The sequence below is a fragment of the Bombina bombina genome, chromosome 2, assembly GCF_027579735.1.
Source record: "Bombina bombina isolate aBomBom1 chromosome 2, aBomBom1.pri, whole genome shotgun sequence".
Taxonomy (NCBI): domain Eukaryota; kingdom Metazoa; phylum Chordata; class Amphibia; order Anura; family Bombinatoridae; genus Bombina; species Bombina bombina.
In genome coordinates, this window is record NC_069500.1 from 687,688,992 (window position 1) to 687,704,067 (window position 15,076).

Consider the following 15,076-nt stretch of genomic DNA (forward strand, 5'->3'; position numbering starts at 1 on the left):
TTCAGCATGACAATGCTTTCAGCATGACAATGATCTCAAACACACCGCCCGGGCAATGAAGGAGTGGCTTTGTAAGAAGCATTTCAAGGTCCTGGAGTGGCCTACCAGTCTCCAGATCTCAACACCATAGAAAACCTTTGGAGGGAGTTGAAAGTCTGTGTTGCCCAGCGACATCCCCAAAACATCACTGCTCTAGAGGAGATCTGCATGCAGGAATGAGCCAACATACCAGCAACAGTGTGACAACCTTGTGAAGACTTACAGAAAACGTTTGACCTCTGTCATTGCCAACAAAGGATATATAACAAAGTATTGAGATGAACTTTTGATATTGACCAAATACTTATTTTCCACCATAATTTGCAAATAAATTCTTTCCAAATCAGACAATGTGATTGTCTGGATTTGTTTCCACATTTTGTCTCTCATAGTTGAGGTATACCTATGATGAAAATTACAGGCCTCTCTCATCTTCTTAAGTGTGAGAACTTGCACAATTGGTGGCTGACTAAATGCCCCACTGTGTGTGTGTGTGTATATATATATATATATATATATATATATATATATGTATATATGACGTGCAGTCATAGGAGGCAGGTGAGGCAGCACCTCACCTGTCCTATGTTTGTTATTATACTTTTTAATTAATTGTAATACAAATTAAAAATAAAGTTTTTAAGTTTTTAAATATTTTTTTTAGCCGCATGTCAAAGTGATCCATAGTTAGCATTTATTTAGTGTTTAATGTTCCTTTAAGCTGATAATTATTTGGCTTCCATACATGTGTACCAATGCATGCAATGCCATCCCCTTGCTACCAAACCCTGGCATCAATGCAAGGCAACCTCTTATTCTCTTAATAGCACCATTGGGCATTATTAAAGGGCTGGTACTTTAACTCAGTCTCTGGGAATTAATGCAGAGCTACCCCAAATAATGCCAGGACTGAACCTCACAAGTCATAAACTTAGCCAGTAAGTGAGGATAAAATTAACTAATTACATTGACTCTGTGTGGGATATGTACACAACACTTTATGTGGCTTTAGAAAATAGTACTAGCGTACAGTGTACTCCAGTAGAATTATGATGGTGCCGGGTACAGAAAATATGTATGGTTGTGCATATATATAACAAGCCCTGGAAAAAGAAATGTCTCTGTATGTGGAGGGTATCGTAGCGGTAAAGGTGCAAAATGTAAATGCTGAAGGTAGTAAAACTTGTTGTTCACAAGTAAACGAACTCACCCACTCGACGGGAGAACAGTAACATCCAGCCGGTCCTGCTTCAAAGGCTTATGTGCTAATAGCCCAAATATGACCGGTATACCTGTTCAGCGTTCTGTGCCTTCACCTCCGCGAGGCTGCACAACTATGCGCAATGGCACTTCCTGTTTGCTTGGTCCTACGTCAGCTCCCGAACAGCACCAATTCCAAGCAACGCTACTCATTCAACCCTCCTCCACACATAACAACAGTACTCAGGGAATGTACAACCACCCGTGGCTGCAAGGCAACATGAATACAGAAGGGCTCCTTACCCTTCTAGATAAATAGAAAAAATAAGTCCAAAAAGTCGCCAATGTAGATAAATAAAAGTCCAAACTTTATTCAGGATTCAAATCCAAATTCGTTAAAAGCATATGAATGTAACATCAAGGGATGGTGGAAGATACAAAATAGTTCTTACATGTTTCGGCAGAGTATAGCCGTAATCATAGACATAATTTCATACAGGTGTCACCCTTTTTTACACAGGTAAAATGTTCCTCATTGGTTAAAACATAAAAACACCCCTCCGCTTCCATTCCTTACAAGTGAACAAAGTTTAACCCTTAGCACTTCACTGAAGTTTAAACAGTAATACTTAACATAATATAAATAGAAAAATTCAAAAGAAACATAATAACAATAAGATTACATCTATATACATTAAAAGGACTGTTTGACTGTAGATGACAAATCTTTATAAAAGATATGTTAATAAATATAGGAGCTAATGATGAGATATAAATGCAAAAGATTCCAGAATTCAAAGCATAAGAACTGTTAGGTTAAATTCATTAAAGTCCTAATCTATACTGTAAATCAGAATTCCCGGAATAAATAGCAATTACAAAAACATCACATTAGTTGACTCATACATAAGCATATAAATGCATATAATGCCAACCTATCAGTCTCAGCACCTTAGATGGGAATTTGAGGCAAGTCCCTAATCTAAAACAATTAATACCCTGTACCATTTTATGAATGACAAAGAAAGTATATATACATATAGAGGATGAAATGGTTGTAACCAATAAGAAAGATATAATTTCAATACTACCCTAGATTAATGAATCCTAGATAAAAAGAACAGAGCAGAGCAAAACAGAGTAAGGCAAGCACTGATACATAGCTGCAAATCTAGGACCCTAATGTGATATATAAATAGGTAAACAAACTAAAAAGTACATCAAATAGATAGTAAGTAAAGTGACCTTTACCATATTGAACTTTTATTCCCAGAAATTTATAATATCGTTTTCTGAGTTAAATCCATAAGGGGTTAATGTGCGCATTTGGTTAATCCAATAGACCTCTTGTCTAGCAAGAATAGACCATTTATCTCCTCCCCTTGGGGGTCTATTTATGGTCTCTATTGCATTCCATTCAAAATCACGCACATCTCCCCCATGAACTGTGATGAAATGTCTGGCCAATTCTGAACAATCAATTTTATTCTTTATATAGCCCAAGTGTTCTCGTATCCTGGTGCGGACATCATGACTTGTCATACCTATATATTGTAAATTGTGGCTTTTACATCCAATTAGATAAACCACAAAAGTGGTAGAGCAATTGACACATCCCTTAGTGTTATACTCATCTCCAGTAACATAGGATTTAAAGTTGGGTCCTATTTTGATAACATCACAGGCCTTACAGTTTTTACCGCACCTGTAGGTACCATTGTGTCTAAGCCAAGAACTCTGATTTCCAGGAGCTCGAAATTGACTAGGGGATACCATATTGCCTAGTGTAAGGTTCCTTTTATACACGAACCTACAACCATTACTAATAGTATCTTTCAAAAGATCATCCCCATATAAAATGGGTAGATATTTTTTAATATTACAAATTTGGTAATATTGCATGGAGTATTTAGTAATAAAGAATGGTTTCTCATCAGTTTGTCTTCTAGAATGCATGTTATGTCTGTTAAATTTTAAGAGACTAGAATGATCAATTTGATCAGTATCCCTCATTGCATCATTAATTGTCTGAATTGGGTAACCCCTATTCTCAAGTCTTTTCCTTAACGTCTGAGACTCAGAGTGGAAAGCAGCATCATTTGAACTAATCCTCCTAGTTCTGAGAAATTGTCCCTTGGCAATCCCCCTAAAAACATGTCTGGGATGAGAACTAGAAGAGTGCAAAATGGAATTGCTGCAATAGGTTTGCGATACATACCAGTATCTATTTTATTCGTACATCTATTGAAACTTAGTTCTATATCCAAGAAATGTATTGTATTGGGCTGCCACTCGTATGTGAACTGAATGTCAGGAATGCAGGAGTTAAGGTACCCTACAAAACATTTGGCTTCATGTTCAGAGAAAGTACCCACAAAGATCAAGTCGTCGATAAATCTCTTGTAATACAATATCTTCGCAGAGAAGGGGTTCATATGTCCAAGCAAATATTTATATTCAAGCCAGCCCAAAAAATAAATTAGCATATGAGGGGGCAGATTTTGCCCCCATAGCTGTGCCTTTCAACTGGACATAATGAACCCCCTCAAAGCGAAAATAATTGTGTTCAAGAAGGAACTTTGCAGCCAAGATAATAAAATCTTTAGTATCATCAGAATAATGTGTAAGCATATCCAAAAAAAATCTGAGGGCCTCCAAACCTAGGGAATGTGGTATTGACATATACAAGGCTACGACATCCACAGTTAGCCATGTCATACCCTCCACCACCTGCACAGTATCCACAAGGTTGAGTATATGAGTAGTATCCCTTAAGTAACTGGGGAGTGACATAACCAATGGCTGCAGGATGCTATCTATCCATTCGGATAGATGCTCAAATAATGACCCTATTCCTGCAACAATTGGTCGTCCCTTTACATCCTCTAAACTCTTGTGGATCTTGGGCAGGTGGTTGAAGATAGGTACCACTGGTTCTGAGATAAACAAGAACTCCAAAGTTTTTTTATTAATCGATGATACCCAAAAATAGGGCATCATCTAAGATAGATCGCAATCTACTCTGATACAATCTAGTGGGATTAAAGCTTAGGGCTTTATATGAAGAAACATCACTCAATTGGCGTAAAGCTTCATTAACATACATATCCCTATCCATTACCACAATATTACCGCCCTTGTCGGCCTGTTTGACCACTATAGACAAATTGTTTTGTAGAGATACAATAGCGTCTCTTTCATGTCTATTTAAATTTTAGTGGTCTACAGTTGTGGTTCTGTCTAGGGTATGCAGATCTTCAAGAACCCTTTTATGAAAGCTTTCCAAGGCTTTGCCCCTAAATTGCACAGGATAGAATTTAGATTTACCTCTGAACTTTGGAGTCTGTGTGTATGTTGTACCTGAATCAGGACACTGTTCATTCTCCAAAGATTGGAGTGTAGCCAAATCACACATCTCACCAAAGCTCAGAAGCAAAACATTTTTACCAGTATTATCTGTATCAGAGTTCAATGAATCCTCTCTAGGTGGGCCCTCATTCTTAAAGTGCCTGCGCAGAGTTAAATTGCGCACAAATTTGTTCAAATCTAAAATAGTTTGAAAAATATCGAATTTTCTAGTAGGACAAAAACCTAAGCCTAAATTAAGAACTCTAGTTTCAACCTCATTAAGGTGATAATGAGAGATATTAATTACTAGATTTTCCATTACTTCTTGGTTGTCTCTCTGAGGGAATATCTGTTTCCCCCTCTTATATTGCTGACTACATCTGTCCCTCCTCCTCCCTTTATCTTTAGGGCTGACCGAAAAACCTGTTTATTACTTTGAGACTGATTAGACATACCTGGTGCCTCTAAAGATTCCATTCCATTTAAAGTGCTGCTCACTATACTTATATTTCTAGGTATAGCTCCATGAGATTTTGTTTGACCACTACATGTTGATAAACCATTGCTCTGATCATTGGTGCATACAACTTGGGTATTAGCTAGATTAGTCTGATTCAAAGGTACATATAACGGTATGCTATTAGCTGTCACAGTAGGCCCAACATTACTCTGAACACTTTCATTGCTCTTAGCAACTTGTATTGCTTCATTTTCAGAATTTGACCCTTCATCGTAGGAGGTGGAGAAATTGGATAGGGAATCATCATCAGTGCTTTCATTATCATTTTTAAAAGTTACCCTTTTTCCTCTATTCCTTCTCCTCCTTCTCCTATGATTTTTTCCAGTAGTACCTGATACATTTTCATTATTATCACCATTTTCATTATCATGATTAAACCAGGACGGCCTACGTCTATGTGTCTTATGCCAGATAAAGATTTGACCAGTGGAATAATCTTTTTGGTCTCTGAGAAATTTAACATGTTTGACTTGTATGATTTCTTTCTTAACATTTTCGATTACATCTTGTAACATTTTGTCAAACTCACCATACCCCTCATTTGATTGATGCTTATTAAGTTCAACCTGTAAAGAAACAATTTCATTTCTAATAACAAATAATTGGTCAGTTTTATATTTGATAAGCATAAGCATAAGGCGTATAGAGCATTTAGAAAGTATACTATTCCACTCCCTGATAAAATCAGGGTCTGATACATCTTGATGTTACCTTCATATGCTTTTAACGAATTTGGATTTGAATCCTGAATAAAGTTTGGACTTTTATTTATCTACATTGGCTACTTTATGTGGCTTGGCTTTAGCACAATTGATTATAAATTATTTGGATTTGTGATTACACCAAACAGGACTATAAACTAAGGTTGCAGCAGAGGTCTTTGCTGACATATTTTTATAGTAAGGGCTCCACTTAAAGGGACATACAATACCTTGAGATTGTAATAGAAAATGTTTAGTTGTTTGTCAATATCTGTGCACCAATGTAGGGCATCTGGGAAGGTAAGACTCCTTTTTTTCCATTTGTTTTGAATGAGTATAAATAGTGGAGCTGTATTTGTCTATATAACAAGAATTGAATTGGTTACTTACCTGTATGCATGTGTTGTAAATAAATCTAATCATCATTGTGTAACCTGCTAATTTAATCGTAAATTTAAGCTACCTCTATTGGGTTCATATATGGCCTTCTCGGGCATATAATAGCCAGTACCTCACCAGCCTCTGACTTCACCGCACGTCACTATGTGTGTATGTGTATGTATATTTTTATATATTACACATATATATATATATATTGCTTCTGTTTAACCAAAAGTTTTGCAGTTTCCAACCATAGCCCATAATTGTTCATATCATATTATTATGGAATTTCAAAAATTGTATGTGTAATCAATTTTCAGCATTGTTCATAATATCTCAATACCAAAATTATGAAAACATAGCTACTGGTTTACACTTTGCATAATTTTTAAAAGAACATTTAGTTGAAAATTAAATCGCCCATAAAATGTTTGGTTAAACATGGTAAGGAAATAATGCAATGTTCATCTGTTCTTTGACTATGCTTTAATTTCTAAAAAAAAAATGACCCTTTTCCCACTCCCCTCAGAGACGTTGGATTACATAATTAAGTGTTTTTCAGTTAAACTTACCAATCCAAATGCTACATATAGGGTGCTAGCTGCCTTCCAAAAAAATATTGGACAATCTGTAGGCAACTGGGCACTGTGGGGTCACACAATGCCTCCCAGACAAAAGCACTACATTAGACGCCACTCTTGATCATACATGTATATTTTTCACAATTAGGCAGTCATTTTTCCCCTTGGCTGCTAGTAACATAAAAATCAATATTTGTACATCTTTTGTGTCCAGTAACTCATGTAAACAGTAAAGATTTGACCCCTTGCCTTCCCCTCACTATTTTTTACTGCATATTTGTAATGCATTAAGCCTTAGGAGTCATTATAACACTCATGGACATTAAAAAAAAAATGATATTTTAAGGGACAGTGCACTGTATAACTGGTTCCCCCTTAATGAGTTTCCAGTGACTTGTTATAACAGCTGCAGGGAAATGAATGTATATGAAATAGCTCACTTAGGTTTATTTTTCTATATGAAATAGCTGTTTTTGCTACTTAAAACCACAACTCGAGCTTTTAGGGAGATCAGACTCCCTCATCTTACCTTTATTTCTATAAACACTGCCCTTCTTATCTTATATCTGTTTACACAAAAGCCAGTACTTGGTGAAAGCAATTGAGAAAATTAACATTTGAATACCTATCTCTCTAACCCCACTGGGAGTATAATTTATTTGGAAGCTTCTGGTTTATAAAGCTTTTCTTTAGTACTGAAATTTCCTTTATGGGTGAGGGCACAGCAGGCAAAATCAGCTATTTCAAATGAAAACATAAAGGTAAATTGGCTATTTGTAAACAATCGAATACACCCCAGCCAGTAATATTTTTGTAAAAATGTTACTGGACAGCCTGATAAAACACTGGACACCTGGCAACCCTAGCTACAAAGTGATTGCTTAGATAACTGCATCTGGTTTTTATTAGCTGCAACAATGCAGATTAGATAAAAGCACTATAAACAAAGCTGTTTATGAGGGGTATTCATTTTTTTCTGTTTTTTTTTCCTAATTTATTACTTTAATTGTAGATATATACTATATACACAAATAATTTAATGTCCTTTAATTAAATTAAATGTCTGTATTGTTATAATCAAAATACTATTTTAATAACTTGTTTCTGTCTACCCTACAGGGGCTTTCATAGTTTGTTGGACTCCTGGACTGGTTCTTCTGTTACTTGATGTCTGCTGCCCACAATGCAATATCCTTGACTATGAGAAGTTTTTCCTACTGCTGGCTGAATTCAACTCTGCTATGAACCCCATAATCTACTCATACAGAGACAAGGAGATGAGCGCCACATTCAAACAGATTCTCTGCTGCCAGCGCACGGAAAATACCAATGGCCCTACAGAGGGGTCTGATAGATCTGCTTCCTCTCTCAACCACACCATACTGGCCGGTGTCCACAGCAATGACCACTCTGTTGTTTGAAAAGTACATAATGGGCTAAGCCCCCAGACCCTGATGGGACTCGTCTTCACAGCTTAAAGCTGCCTTGTCAGCATATGGTTAGGAGTCAAAATAACAAACACTTATTATTATTATTATTATTTTCAAACACTAACTACTCCGACATTTGCTGAAATCAGATGAACTAAAGTGATTGTCAGACACAGATGAATCTGATTCTAAAAGTATTGATTTATGTGCAAATAACAACTGTCCAAACCATCCAATTTTTCAACTGCCATTTCCTTCTTAATTTTTTTTTTTTTAATAAATGTATTTCATTTAATAAAACATAATTTTGTCTGTTCCATCTGCATGCCAGTGATGGATGTTATCTTTGGAGTGAATTGGTAACACTTGTTTAGCTGCACTGCCTTAAAGTAAAAAAGGAAATAGATATTTTTCTAATATAAGCAACAGAAAACGTTTTTAGTTGTGTGTTTAGTCTTTCTCCGTTATATGAAGGTTTTATATTGTATATTTTTTTCTTTTGTACTTGTTCCTAGGTGAGAGGCATTTTTATATGATTTGAAGCAAATAAGTAAAGCCTGTAATATAAAAAAAAACATCTAGTTTTTGAAGTCAACATGATGAGATAAATCAATAACAAAGCATAACTTTCTTTTTCTTTTGTCTGATAATTATTATTTCAGGTAATGGACATAGGTGGAAAAAAAACAATGATCTCTTTGTAAGGCTGCTTTTGATTGGTTGTTGAATAAAAGAGTAGGAATACAATTCAGTCCTTTGGAGAATGAGTTCCAATGTGCCATTCTTAAGAAATAATCATTAATTGGATGTGAGGTCTTTCAAACAGTAATTCCAAATCCAGGAAGGCCCATAAGGTCCATTTTGCTAACTAGGTTTATTATTTGTTCTGTATAACCACTTCAGAGCAAAATGGTCAATTGAGTATTATTATAAGGCAGATTTCATTTTTATTTAAGTATAATAGTTTTATTAAACTTGTCAAAAGAACAAGCCAGATTTATTTTTTATGATAACACAATGACAGTGCTATGGCCAGTGAATTCATTATCTATAGACCATAAATTTGTTACACTCAAAACAAATAAAAAAAAGTTATTGGTATCCATAGCAATTAGCAATGCTCATAATGGTTAAAGGGACAGTATACTATAAAATTGTTTTTCCCTTAATATGTTTCCAATTACTTTTTTTTTACCAGCTGCAGAGTATAAAATGTATGAGATTTGCTTTTTTAAGGCTTATTTGTGTATATGAATTAGCTGATTTTGTGTTTTGAAGCCACAATCTAATAAAATGGGTTGAGCTTGTAGGTATAATACAATCTCATTACTTTATCACATTGTGTACATATACCTGTATCTTTATCTTATATCTGTCTATAAACCAAGCACCAATACTTGGAGAGAACAATGGAAAATTAAAGGGACAGTAAACCATAAAAAAAAATGTTATATAATTCTGCACATAGTGCAGAATTATATAACATTATAATAGCGCAAACATTGTAAAATCAAATTTCCCCTTTGAATTTAAAAAAATAACTGCTGTTTTACAGACCCGCTCTCTGTGATCTTCTGAGCGGGTCTGTTTTTTTCAAACAGCGCATCGGGCCAGCTGTATAGTCACAGCCCGGCCCGACCGCGCCATAGCACTAAGTGCAGCTCGCTCCTGCTCTGTCAGACAGCAGGAGCGAGCTGCACTGTGTATAATGGCGCGGTCGGACCGGGCTGTGACTATACAGCTGGTCCGATGTGCTGTTTGAAAAAAAACAGACCCGCTCAGAAGATCACAGAGAGCGGGTCTGTAAAACAGCAGTTATTTTTTTAAATTCAAAGGGGAAATTTGGTTTTACAATGTTTGCGCTATTATAATGTTATATAATTCTGCACTATGTGCAGAATTATATAACATTTTTTTTATGGTTTACTGGCACTTTAACATTGTATTACCTTATCTCTTCTATGACCCACTGGGAGTGTCATTTCTTCTACTGGCTGTGTTAACACAGCTTGACCTTGAGGCCAAACACTTTCAGGATGCATGGGGATACCACAGGCTAAATAAAACATTTCAAATGCTAATATAAGGTTAATGGAAATACTTGTAAACAATTTAAAGTGAAGGTCAATTTTCATCAATGAGTGCCCGGTTTTTAAAAATACTTTTTAAAACAGGGGCACTTTCATTGATGAAAATTAACATTGCACTGGATTTTAAGAAATACTTACCTTTTTCTCCTGCAAAACCGGATCGCCGATCTCAGCCTCAGTTCCTCTGTAGTGACGTCAGAAATGACAAAAACCGGCTTCCTCCAATCATGGATTGCACCCCAGAGCGTCCAGCTCGTGATGCCTGGCTGTGATTGGAGGAAGCCAGTTTCGTCATTGCTGTTGTCTACAGCAGGAAGAAGAAGGAGGGAGATCGTCGATCCGGCTTTGCAGAAGTAAAAGGTAAGTATTTCTTAAAATCCAGTGCAATGTTAATTTTCATCAATGAAAGTGCCCCTGATTTTAAAAGTATTTTTAAAAACCGGGCACTCATTGATGAAAATTGACCTTCACTTTAATATACTCCAGCAGGTAAAGTGCACCATTGGGAACAAATTAAAGGGGAGACATTTTTTGAGTAAACTGTCCCTTTAAGGGCTTTGAGATAAAACCCAGAGGAAAAAAAACCCATAACAAATTAAGGTTACTCTTTTAAATACTCTTTTAAAAAAATAATTTAACATATGCTTAGAAAAAAATCTTGTTTGAAGTGAGGTGTACTGTACATTTTTAGGAAGCACAAAAATACAGAAAATTATTGATTGTAATGTAGTTTTTTCCGTTTATATAACTTTTTTGCACTGAAGAGGAGAAATATTACCCTTTTTTACATTCTTATTGATTTTTTTTATATATATAAAAATATAAAACCATTGCATAAGTAATATTATAAAATACAATACATGGGTATATGAGCATAAGCAAATACAATTAATGGGAAATGCTGAAATTCTATTATGGGGAAATGCAAGTATCTACAAGTTATTTCAGTTCTTAGTTTTGATTTGCTACATTTCACTATAATTTTCCTTTTGTCTTTCAAAATTAAAATCTGTGCACAAAAACCATACAGTATTAACTGACCAATATGTTTTATTTTGATCTTAATATTTGGATTGTAGATAACATTTCATATGGGAATATATATACAGTGTATGTGTGTATGTGTATATATATATATATATATATATATATATATATATATATATATATATATATATATATATATATATATAATGTGTGTGCATATATATATATATGTATATATATATATATGTGTGTATATATATATATATATATATATATATATATATGTGTGTATATATGTATGTATATATATATATATGTGTATATATATATATATATGTATATATATGTGTGTATATATATATATATATATATATATATGTGTGTATATATGTATGTATATATATATATATATATATATGTATGTATATATATATATATATATATATATATATATATATATATATATATATATAGTGTTTATAGATTTCTGTTCATACAGCTCCTTCAAGTTACTTTTAGCGTGTTTACAGGGATTTTCTCTGCTATGTATCTATTTCTAAGTCTACAAAGGCTTACCTTTGTTGGCCTATTGCACTTTATTTATTGTAACTCAGTTATTAATAATACTAATTATTATTCAATTGTGACAGGAGGCAATTTTATGGGTTTTATATAGTAATCTTTGACAAGTCTATCCCTAAAGAAAAAAAAAGTGCATAACTTGTATTCTTGAGCTTTTTAATGGTGTTTAATTTAAAATAATGTGTATAATCAATTTTCTAATAGTATTATCGCAACACTGTACAAGAGACATTATTCCTCCTTTTAGTTGGCAGTCATGTTAGACCCATACATTTGGTATCATATTTTTATATGCAATTGGTTTTCTCTTATTTATATAAAATAATACAAAGTACAACATAGGTCAATTTTTATTAAATATGATATTAACCAAAGTAAAACAGTGCTTTTTATCCTCCTGGTAAAATAGCTGCTTACTGGTAGATAAGAGGAACAGTACATAAAGCAGGGGTGTCCAAACTTTGATCTCCGGAGGTTTTGGAACTACATTTCCGATGATGCTCAGCCAGCATTCTATCTAGCTGAGCATCATGGGAAATGTAGTTCCAAAACCTCTGGAGAGCAAAGTTTGGACACCCCTGACATAAAGGATCCACCAATTTTTATTGTATAATTTTCCTAATGTTTAAAAAAAACAAAATGGCATGTGATTAAACTTCCAATAAGCTTAAACAATACCACACAATCTTACCCATCTGTTTTAAAACTCACTAAAACTATTCTCCAGTCCTGATAATTGTAGTTGATTCTATATTTTAATCTGCTAATGTGTGGGTGTGTATGTATGTATGTGTGTGTGTGTGTATATGTATATATATATATATATAATCATTTTGGCCCAATGCTTAGCTATGTACTGTGAATTCATCTTTTTTTTTTTTGACTGTCAAAGAATGATATAGGAGGTGTGAGGTTGAAGATTTCAAGAGGAAACAGGTGGCTATGTGAAGAAGCTAGAGGGAGGTGGAAGTGGTCTTATAATAGTATGTGAACAGAATGTGAGATTGATTTTTACGCCTGTAAAATGCTCAAATGTACTTATGCATTGTTGAATGTATGGAAGGGGCTAGCTAATGAGCTTTCTTTGATTTATATTACATCTGTATGTATTGCATCTCATAGTTTTCTGTAGCACTTGCAGTTTATAATAAGCAAATTTAGTGATACTGTATTTTATTCCAATTACCTAGTGCATGCTAATTATTTCCATCAAATCATGTCTGTCCTCTTTATGGCTTGTGAAAGAAAGGACTGCTCCTTATTGCTTGGATATACTTATAATATATTATTGTAGCCCAGTTGCTGAAGCTACTGTATGTTGAAATCCTAATTAATTGGCATTAGAGTGCAAATCCATGTATACATGGGGGGGGGGGGGGGTGCAGATTGTCCAATAATATTTTACAATAGCAAATCCTGTCCAATTTTTATTAATTATAGCTACAACTTTTTCAGCTATAGATAGTGGGTTTTGCAATATATTTCTGTGAATTGTTCATTTTTGTTGTTTTTATTGTTTCTCTGCTCACAATATTAAAGGAAAGGATATAAAAAAGGAAAAAGTTATCTACACATGTAAAACAGGCTATGGATCTATATATGTCTGTCTATACTCTGTGGCAGTTCCTTGCTATGCCAATTGTTGTGTAACGTCTACAAATTATCAACTACATTTGACTTCACCATGCTTTTACTGATGAATATTCTAATTAAACATGAAAATCCTTATTTATTGAAACTCTCTACAATGGGATGAAGCCCTTTTCAGTAATGTACTATTGTGATTTACATTTTTAGATTATATTTAATCTTAAATGGAATGTGTAATTATCAGACTGAAACTTTATATCATGAAGGAGATGACAAATTGGTACCATGTTTTTTTTACTGACATGCATGCCCTTGTGCAAGGACCAAAGTAAAAAAAAAAAAATCATAAAGGGAATCTAAACGAAAGTTAAAATCTTTAGATATGTTCATGGCAAAAATATAAACCAAAAAAAAAAGAATAGAAAAAAAGAAAGATAAACATATGAGTGATGGATCTGTGAGAACAGCATAGAAAGAGGAAAAACAGCTGTCCTATCATTCATGTATCATCTGAAGGTTGCCAATATTGGCTAGAAATTGGCAATAAATGTTCCCATCTTAATCATATCTGTTTCGTTCAGACTTCTAATTTAATCCAAATTACTCTTTATTTTATTCCTTTGTTTACACACACACAAACATGCAGAGCAGTGTTTCTCAATTTGCTTGCCATAAGGGTTCACAAGGCCACCTCTTTTATTTGTTGCTATTTTGAGATGAATATGAACCATCTGTTAATAAAAAAAAAAAAAAAAAAATTCTTTAGCCTGCCACGTCACACATCTTTACTAGGTCGGTTGCAGTCCTGTTATATCCATTATATCTTTGTGTTCTTGGATTGTAAATGACCAGAAACACAATACAGGGAACATTGTTAATGTTTTAATATCATATTGTATTGTCCTATGTCTAATTAATACTTCAAGTTGTAGCACTTCAAATGTATCGGCCTCTGTGTTTTTGTCAACGTTTGGAATACAATGAGATCTGTGTCCACATGTATAATATATGTTGTAATCTAGGAATTAAAATAAATCAATAATTTTTTAAGCAGTTTCTTGTTTGTTTACACAATGTATTGTAATGTCTGTTTTTAAAGCTTTTTTTTAAAAAAAAAAAAAAAAAATAGAAAATAACAATTGATAAAATAATGCATTGATAGCACCAGTTTATGGATCATTAGGCATAACCAAGAGAAAAAAATGCTATAGAGAGAATAGGGTGTGTCAGTATATGGCCGGGTTATAATTTAATATATTTAAAAATTATTCTTTAAAATAAAACCCCAATAAAATGCATATACAAAACCATAAAATTAATATAGATTCTTAAGTTCTTTGTATTAGTTAAAATTTATAGACACATTGAATTATATTTGTAGAACTAGATCTGAATCAAACTATACACGTTTAAACTATTATAATATGCTATGCAAAGATCATAAAATTTACCTTATTCACAATTGAATTTCATTAAAATACCCCAATGAGATACCAAGATAGGAGCCACTAACATTCAGACAGTACAATCAGCTATATAGCCACAATTTATCCTATATAATTCCAATTTAAAACATCAGAAATTGTATATATTATTTGTGCAAATAACCAACTCATATGCCAATTTA

The 15,076-nt window shown here is 33.7% G+C and overlaps 1 protein-coding gene and 1 long non-coding RNA gene across 3 annotated transcripts in view; both read left to right on the forward strand.

The window, feature by feature from the left end:
- The window catches only part of LPAR1 (lysophosphatidic acid receptor 1), a 207,357-nt gene extending 198,526 nt beyond the window's left edge, over positions 1 to 8,831 (forward strand). For both annotated transcript variants that reach the window (XM_053702670.1, XM_053702671.1), the window contains exon 4: positions 7,890 to 8,831. In XM_053702670.1, the coding sequence (XP_053558645.1) occupies positions 7,890 to 8,191 (302 nt within the window). In that variant the 3' untranslated portion in view covers positions 8,192 to 8,831. The remainder of the gene's footprint in view (positions 1 to 7,889) is intronic.
- Positions 8,832 to 11,779: 2,948 nt separating this feature from the next.
- On the forward strand, positions 11,780 to 14,502 carry LOC128647950 (uncharacterized). The gene is made up of 2 exons (XR_008400467.1): positions 11,780 to 12,309; positions 12,427 to 14,502. It is a non-coding gene; the product is annotated as an uncharacterized LOC128647950 (long non-coding RNA).
- Positions 14,503 to 15,076: the final 574 nt, after the last annotated feature.